This window comes from Chelonoidis abingdonii, chromosome 1 (assembly GCF_003597395.2).
Source record: "Chelonoidis abingdonii isolate Lonesome George chromosome 1, CheloAbing_2.0, whole genome shotgun sequence".
Lineage (NCBI taxonomy): Eukaryota > Metazoa > Chordata > Testudines > Testudinidae > Chelonoidis > Chelonoidis abingdonii.
This window is the reverse complement of record NC_133769.1, coordinates 16,455,120-16,464,573: the sequence shown is the minus strand read 5'-3', so window position 1 is coordinate 16,464,573 and position 9,454 is coordinate 16,455,120. Positions and strand designations below refer to the sequence as shown.

General features: G+C 40.6%; 1 protein-coding gene across 2 annotated transcripts in view; it reads left to right on the top strand.

The window, feature by feature from the left end:
- BEND7 (BEN domain containing 7) overlaps positions 1-8,811 on the top strand; it is a 55,525-nt gene extending 46,714 nt beyond the window's left edge. The window contains exon 8 of one of the 2 annotated variants that reach the window (XM_075064281.1): positions 6,679-8,811. In XM_075064281.1, coding sequence (XP_074920382.1) covers positions 6,679-6,740 — 62 coding nt within the window. In that variant the 3' untranslated portion in view covers positions 6,741-8,811. The remainder of the gene's footprint in view (positions 1-6,678) is intronic. The other variant, XM_032777123.2, reaches the window with a different exon arrangement.
- The last annotated feature ends 643 nt before the right edge of the window (positions 8,812-9,454 follow it).

Here is a 9,454-nt window from a genome sequence, read left to right as displayed (position 1 = left end):
ACTACGTGTTTTAAACCAAATTTTGCAGCGGTTAAAACCAATTTAAACCCTTCATCCCTCCACACAGAGGCCTTTATATCGATATAAAGGCTCGTTAAAACGGTATTCGTCCTTATGCCTACCCGAATAAAGACAGAGACAATAGAGTTGAGACATGGCGTTGCAATGCTCACGATCGTTACTCTGCCATGTACGCGCTGACTAGCTGTCAGTGTGTGGTGTTGCCGTCCTATGGCTGCGAGCCTGTCGCTGAGGTGAGTGTGCCAGCCTGGGGCGGCCAAAGACTATCCCAACAAAGTGTGGCAACCAATGACTCTCTCGGGTTCAAGTCCACTTTTATGGTGTTGAAGTAAATCGTCAAAAAATACTGAAGTCAGTCCCTTGCGGACTTAGGTGACTAATGCGGGCGACCAGTTAGGTACAGTGAGAGAACAACGAGGCTCCCACATCAAACTGTTATGAAGTTTACATCTCTCCTGTTGGAGCCCAGACCATGACCAGTCCCGATCAGCGTCACCGTGTCGAGCTGGGGCGATGACCTCAGTCACCATAGAGAGTACCCAATAAGACATGAGCTCCAGATTACTGTGGCGAGTGACGTGAGCCCTCCTTCGAGTACTGATCCGAGCATCCGTACTCGAGCGGAGCACGCTGACATTCTTCTGTCTCTCTCTCTCAGAGCCTCCCGTTACAGAAAGAAACAACACTGTAGCTAAAGCATACTTTGAAAACATATTCTAGGGCAGATGAGGCACCGCGGTCGCACTAGACTCAGTAGCGTGTAAATTGAAAAAGAGAGACCGAGAGCCGAAAGTAAAAGATACAAATGAGCAGGCCGCTCTATTGAGACGTGTATTGGAGTGAGGGTGATAACATGAGGATCAATCCTATGGATGTGCCGGCACAGTCCCTGGCAAGCTTCCGCAAACGAGTGGTGCCATTCTTGGCTGAGCTCCCAATGCGCGTGCTATGGTATCAAATACATCGCCACAAGGCGATGGGTTCAAGCGCTAGATAATCCCTTTTTTTTCGCCTCCCTCCCTCATTGAAGATAAAGGAAAAAAAAGTATCATTGCGACTTTTTTTTCGGGTGGGGAATGTACCGTATGTCTACTGCATGCTGCTTGGTTAGACACGGTGCCTGCGGGAGCATCGTAGATGACAGCAAGCAGTCCCCCTCCCTCTAGCTCGTTGGTGTCAGACAGTAACGGATTGTCGGAGAAGACGGGTAGCAGTCCTCAGCCTTACTATCCGTTAGGAGTGCTCTGGCTGGCCTAGATCGACGGGCGCCTGTCGGTTAATGACCTAGCTCAGGCCGTATAATTCTCGTCATACCAGCGACCCATATACTAAACAAGTAGTGCCCCTAACCCCATAAGACCTAGAAACCAGTGAGTAAAATATAAATTCAAGATTCTGTATTTTTCCTCAAAAATATACTTTAGTTCAAACCAGGGCATTAATAAGTGAGTCCTATGGCTGTGTTTTATGACGATAGTCAAACTAGAAGATCTGAACGGTGTGTCCCATCTCTGGCATTAAAAAAAATTTTCTGATTTTTTAAATTCTATTGCTGCCATCTTTGTTCATGTTGGAGTTATACCTTACGTCCACGAAGATTGCAGCTCATGACAATTAATCATTAAAGTATTGTCAACACGTATAACAGCTCAGTAGCCTGTAATAAAGTTCATGTTCCCCAAGTCTGGAGCCCCAGTCACGCGCTCCACCACAATCATGGTCGCTTAGCTGCTATTGACCCTATCCGACCGTCTCTATAACCAGCTTCAGCACTCTTATATCTCCTGCGGCCAACCAATTCAGAAAGAATCTGAGTACCTGACATAAACTCCTCTGTCTCCCAAACCTTCCTGGGACCCCTAGAGACTAGAGCCCTGGGCCTCGCCAACAAGAAATAGAACTGATTCCCCTTGCTGCTCTTTAATCCTTGCCAGATTCCCGCCCTGGGGATGTAGAGATTCCCCTTCCAATTCCCTTGAAAAACACAAAAACAGAGAGGATGATCTTACCTTCCCCTCTCACTCTTCGTCCCGCCTCCCGAGCTCTTTCCCTGAGAACGAGTCAGTATCTCCTGGCACAAGAAGATTCCAATCCCCTTGCCTTAACCTCGCGCGCGAATCCGAACAAGTGTTTTAAAAAGAAAGCCCTCCTACTATAACAAAAGGAAAGAAAAAAAACACATGACATTCACTTGCATCAACGACTGACAATTAACACAGGGCCTATTGCTTAAGAGAAAAATATTTGGAATAATCAGCCTTTTTTCTATAACAAAAGATGAATCTAACTTTTAAACATATTCCAGCAAACTCGACAACACAGGAAATACAAAAATAACAATATAAAACCTATTAGGCTTTTCGCTTGTTGTAACTTCACAAGAACTTGTCGGACGAGTCTAAGGTGAAAGAAGCTTGGAGGATAGAAAAAAATAAAAAGGCTTCCTCATGCGAGGAAAACGAAACAGCCCAGAAACAAAGAACAAACACACCACTAACAAGTCCAGCTCCCTCACCTTATGAAAGTATCCGGTTTGTCCTGATTGGTTTCCTCTGGTCAGGTGTTTGGTTCCCTTGTTAACCCTTTACAGGTAAAAGAAACATTAACCCTTAGCTATCTGTTTATGGAGGCAAAGCAGGGGAATCTGTGCCCTAGATCTTTCCTTTTCCTTGAACCCTTATTAACTCACTCTGGCTCCTCTCTCAAAATGCACCGACCCTCAAGTCAAACATGGTAGTTGTTTAACAGCAAACTGCAGTACTATGCAACAGTCTAGGGCAGGAACTGATGAAGATTTCCATGTGCAATTGAAATGTCTGGTTGGAATTTAAGTAGGTAGGCCAAGATTTTTTTAGTGATTTTGAGTGCTGAACGTGAGATAACCTGCCAGGACCTGATTGGTAGAAAGTGCTGAGCACATATCCTCTGAAAATCATGTGTTCCAAGCTGGGCAGGAAGAATAACTAATCACTTTTGAAAATCTTGACCGTATAGATGGTAATTACCTGCGTTTAAAATTTCACCAAGTTGCAGCTTTAGATCTCTAGCCCCAAGAAAAATGTGATAAAAATTTTGAATGATCAGGACCTTGGGTTTACAGTTTCTCTCTCAGATCAGTACAATACAGTGAATACTAATGAAAAATATTCCTTGGAAATTTAGTCACGCAACATCTGTAAAGAGTAAGTGTAGGCTGTTTACTGCTAGCATATTGCTATATCCAGGGTAGTACTTTGACAGCAGCTCCCCATGGTACCCTACAAATGCTCTGTGGTGATCATGAGAGCAGTATTGCAACTTTTGTCTCAGCAGACTATCTTCCCAATTACTCTTACATAAGGCTTGTGATGGGTCTTCAGACATCCTCAGTGTGAAGTGCTATGGGTTGGAGCATGAGCAACTAGCAGTGAGGCACTGGTGGTTGAAATCCTGTTGTCAGACTATGTGGAGTTACTCAGGAATAGGACCAATGAAGCAGCCATTATCTTGTTCATGGGGGGCTGGGAGAACATGCTAACTGATAGGAGCTGTACTGCTGCTTTCTTGGCTACCCATTGAGCATTTCATGGTACTATTTTGATAACAGATGCAGGAAGCTCTGGTTTTAAAGGTCTCTTTCAAGTGACATCCTGTTTGTTTCTGTTATCAGAGATGGAAGCAATTCTAGTAAAGGAGAACCCTAATAAATGTTACGTTATTATGCAGTGTTATCTTTTCATTGCTCCAGTAATTGTATTCAGTACCAGAATGATTTTATTGGAGCCTAATGTAGTTTCTTTAGTGTTTCACATCTGACATTATTGGTGAAAATGAATGTGATGCATTGAGACAGCCACATTAGTAAAGAGACAAGCTTTCCATCCTGGGAATCCTATTCTCTTTTCTGCAAGATTGCCAGCGTATGTTTTTGAATGTGTGCAGACTGCATGCCCATATATCCTTGAATATGCGTGTGTGCACAATTCTAAGTCTTAATATTTGTCTTGCAGTAAATATATCTCCCTGGGATCTGTGGGAGGATGCCTAAATGACAGTGCAATAGTCATTTTCTTTTCAGATTTTGTGTGTGGAAAAAAGGTGAACTCCAAAGTCTTTCAGCCAAGCATTTGAATTACACACATTCTTATATATGTCCAAGTGATACATTCTATAAAGAGTCAGTAGTTAATATTATACCCTCCTGGGGATTAAATCATTTTAAGTGATATACAGACAATATAATTATGGTAATAATAACAAAGGTTACTGACATAGGAGCCAAAATAGACGCCTTCCATCAAGGAGGCTGGTAAAGGAGGTAGATATAACCTTTATAGCGATCCTCACCTGTAGATTAGATTCCCTTGTTCATTAGCTGGTTTTTGCAGGGATGTCACTGGTGGATCATTTAAGGAAAGTCTCAGATGTGATCAGTTGAGCTGGCTTGTGTGTTTAAATTGCACGCTGTCTGGGGAAGAGACGCTCCCTTACTGTGTGTTTGTTCAGTGCCCTGCACAATGGAGTCTTGATCTCTGGGGGTGGGGGGACCCTCAGGCAGTACCATAAGACAAATAATAAATCAACAATGGTCAAGGGCAAATGGATTATGTTAGTCCTCCGTGATGCAGAGAAAACCTTTTGACACAGAGTTTGAATGGGATTACTTGAAGGGAGTACTGTAGGAAGTGGGACTGGGAGCAGGAATGGGATGCTGAATCCATTTATGGTGTGTATATTTAAAACACTTATTACCTGAGAATCCAAGAACTGGATAAAATTGGGAAGGTAGAGAGTCCAGAGCAAGTGAATTGAATAAAAGTTTGAATAAACATGGAAAAATCAGATGTCTTTAAGCTCCATAGAGGGATGACTCAGAGATGCCCATTCACCCCTTCCTTCCCTGCAGGGGGGTGGGGGAAATCTGAACATGGGGGATACAGGCTGAGGAATCCCAGTATACAAAGGGGTTTAGATCCCTCAGCCTTTGTGTTTACAGTTAAGGAAATCCTGGACTTCTGATTTGCTGTGTTAAGATAATATGACATCCAAAGGTTTCATTACTTTTAAATCCTAAAACCAAGGAAGGATTTTTTGCCTAGCCATATTTCTGTGTTTAGGAGCACAAATCGTGTTGTGGTTAAAAAGTATCTTTGATGCTAATTATTTCCTTCTGCTTAAAGGATTCAGTGAATTGGGAGACCTTTAAAGTGAACTGAAAGAATTATGGCTGTTAAATTTTAACTTATCAAAAACTTGGGTTTTGTTTCAAACTTTGTGATTTAGGGACCCCTAGAAAGTATTGGTAGAGTTACGGTCCCATATTCACTTCAGTGTTGGCAAAAGACTGCCTAGGACCTGCCAAAATCCAGACTTTAGGGTCCTATATTGAGGGAGACCAGGCAGCCAGTTACCCTGATTGGTGGTGTGGAGACCATGACAGATGTTGGATAAACATTTAGCAGAATGAATATATGGCATTCCTTTAGGATCTTTAACTTTCCTACTTGAGGAATAGTGGCTATGACAAAAGAGTTTGGATCCTGGCATATGACTTGCACTGCATATTTGGAATTAGTGAGGATTAACGCACTCTGACTCACTTTCCTAAAATATCAAACGGGAACAAATCTAATCCAGCCTCAGCACTGGTGGTTATGTATCTTTAGCCGAAACATTACACACTAAGGATGTGTATGTCCAGGGATGCTACAAGGTTCTCTTTAAGCCCCGAATGAGAGATTTAAGCAGTGCTAATGGGTTTGCATGGTCCCTCTGCATTGGAGTGAATTTCAAGCTGTGAAAGAATTTGAGACCACTAATAGGAACAAATGCCAGTCTTTGGGTCCCAGAGAGATGCAGCTTTGTGAAAAGATGGGAACAATCTCTTGCTAAAGAAACAGATGATAAGAAAATAACTATGAGCCAATCCTGTATGGTCTGCCTCCTTTTCTCCTGGAGTACAATGTGAAGAAAATAATACCTTAGAAACCTCTTCAAAACCTTAAATATAAATCCTTTATTGTAATATTAATCTTTATCCTTTCAGTGCATGATTCTACAAGTCCTCCTTTTTCATCTTGTTGTATGTGCCTCTTACACTGATTGATGTCCGTCTCCTATATGCTCTGTATTCTTTCTTCTATAGTTGTAATTCTTCTGTCCGTCTTCCATTGTTCTGTTTAAAAATATATTTTAATGTGGTTTAAAAAAAGATGTGATATAATCATGCAACTTATCTCTGGTTTTTATTCTGCCATATGCATTTGCAGTGTCATGATTTTTCAAGTTTTCCAAAGAATAACCCAAAGTATATTGTAGGCTTAAAATTCATGCGTTGCTTTGTTCACCTCTTTAGAGCCATATAACTTCAAAGATATAAGCACTGGAGTGCAGTTTGTATGATATTCCAGCACTTTACGCCTCACTTCATGTGTTCTGCATTTTGCTATCAAAACCTCTATTCACAAATTCAATATATAATAGGATCTTTTTTAGACAATTAAACTGATACCCAGGACTGACATCTAAACACACAGATAATTCAGCAAACTCACAAGTACTACATTTGAGTCTCTAAATATTTAACTCATGTAGGTTAATTTGGAACACAATTTTAGGAAATGACTGAACTGGTATAATTTATTTTTTCTAATTTATTTAAATCCTCTCTTTCTTCAGGTAGCATTCTTGAGATCTCAACAGATAAGCTGGTCGACTCAAAACCAGATTTTTCTGCTTAAATTTTACTTTCCGCATCAGTGTTTCATTAGCAGATATAAACATCCTTCAGTTTGAATGACATTCCTGCAAGATCTGTGTAAGCATTTCAGCATACTTCAAGGTGGGGGGTGTTCCGTGCAGTTTTCCCTTCAAGTTTGAGTTGTTTCACCTATTTTTAATGAAACATGGGATAATAAAGCCACTAAATTGTTTCAAGATTTTCCATCATAATTAGAGATGATTTTTTTTCAATATCCAGTACATTGTCTAATTAGTGTGGTATCCACTGCAACTGAATAAATTCCTTTGCCTTTGTTTTTCTTCCTGATGGTATTTTCCCACATGACTGTATGCATGCTAACTCTATTTCATCTTCAAGTATGCAGAAGTAAAAGAAACAGTTCAGGGAGTGGTGGTGGACTCTCCCCCTTTCATGGGCCCAGGAAGCTAATAAGAATGTTTGGTTAGGGGAATTGGTTAGTCCTCTCTTGTTCGGAAGACTCACTTTTCCTTTTTGCTCACCATTGGACTATGTTTGAAGAGAGATGGTACAAACTGCCTGTCCTACACTGTCTAAATAACAAGGCACACACTGTATTTGGCCATAGAGCAGGGTACATGCTGATAATGTCTGTGTCCCAGTGGATGGCTTACAGAATGTATTTGTGAAATGAGTTGGCGTTCCCAGCCAGTTTCTGGTGCAGTGGTTCTCCAGCATTTTCACTCCATAAAATCATCCTGCTCCACCTCCTCTCCAGCCTCTCAGAATCTCCCACTGCCTGGTTCTCAAAACATTTTATTTTGTAGACCATCAGGGAGAGGGTTCATGGATCTTTGCTGATCCACACACCACGGTTTGAAAACCACTGTCCTTGCAGACCTATATGGATCTATGGACATAGGTCCACCTATACAAACCACTGTCATTACTGGCACTCTGTTGACAGTCTCAGCAGTTAGGATGAGTGAATTGACCAAGAGATTGAACTACCCTCTCACCTTATAAGTGGTCCCTTCAGATCAGGACTGAGGCTTACTGATGTGGCAAGGTGGGGAAAGTTGCACTGCTGCTTCTTATGCAACATCTTCTGCTGCCCTCTGCACCTTTAACTCTGCACCTTCACCAGCACTAAATTCACTTTAAAAAAAAAAAAATAGAGAGAAAAAATATAGAAAGTATCTTATCCCACAGATATATTGATCACCAGCCAGTTAACTAATAGTGTGTGTTTCTTGGCATGCCACAGCGTGCAGTAGCCTTTGCCATCATGTTTCATTTTCCTTTGTGTATTTTCAGCCGATCACGATGCTTTCTCCTTGAAACCATTTGGTCTTTTTTATCGAGTGTTTTAACAGAAGTGCTATTACAGAGAGTGGGCCTGTTTTCAAAATATTTAAAGTTTTTTGCTGCTTTTCACAAATATTTGTCATGATCATTAACTAGCATAAAGACCGGCGGCCTGATTTGTCACAACTGCTGAATGGCTGCAGATAACACTGAAGCCAACAGGAGCTCCTGATTCTCAGCACCATTGAAAATCAGGCTTTTGATCTTTCCCCTCCTGTTTAAAAATAACATGTACTATTAAAAGTGGTGATGTTCTCTTTAAAACTGTGGACTATATCGAATGTACACTGCAGGCCTTAAAGAGCATTTCCTTCAAAGGCTGATGTGACTGCTTCCCCCATGGTCTGGATTTCTGAGCAGGGCTGTGGCAATCTACAGCCTGTGCAGCAAATCTGCCAGGTACATCACAACTCTTAACTGATGGAATCAACGTTTTGTAAATTTTTAAAAATTACATTTTGTGTTTACTTACTGTGACTACTGTTCAGACTTCCTTCAGCAATTTTTTTATAGGGTTTATTAGAAAAATCATTCCATGTTTAGGTAAAGCATCTCAATCTTCTGTATATATGTTTTATTAATATGTAAATATTTAGATATTTTTTAATTACTGTGTTCTTAATAAAACAACAAGGGGCTAGTTGTGAAGTGGTGTATAACGTTGTGTTGTGTTACCAATCTCTGGGAAAACCCTCTTTGTCAGTTCAGAAAAGAAAAACCCACAATAAATTACTTTAATTGAACACGTGTCTTCTGTATTATGTCCCATGTTTCAGAAGGGGGTACCTGGTAATTCAAAGATTTTTATTAACATTTTAACAGCCTTATATAAAAAAATGGCATTTGCAGGGAAGCTTATGAAAAAATCCATAGCAATAATATTTTCCCAACTATCTGAATTTTGAACTATTTTCCCTGCCAGTCAGAAAAATGGCTATATGAAATCTCATAAGTGCTGATATGCTTGAAGTCTAATTTTACTTGAATTAGGTGTCTTTATAATCTTCACTTAAAAGGTTACGCTCCACTTCTATGGAAACAACACAAAGAAAAGACATACCAGTATTCGTAATGCAAAAGTAGCCTCTACAACGTGTCTTCATAACTTATTACAGTAGAACACCAGAGTTATGAACTGACTGGTCAACCACACACCTCATTTGGAACTGAAAGTATGCAATCAGGCAGCAGAGCCCTTGCCCCCTCTTCCCCCCCCCCCTCCAAAGCAAATACTGTAGAGAACAGTACTGTGTTAAATGTAAACTTATTTTAAAAAAAAAAGTTTTTAAAAAAAATGTTGACAAGGAAATTTCTATCTTTTCATTTAAATTAAGATGGTTAAAAGCAGCATTTTTCTTCTGCGTAGACATTTCAAAGCAGTTTTAA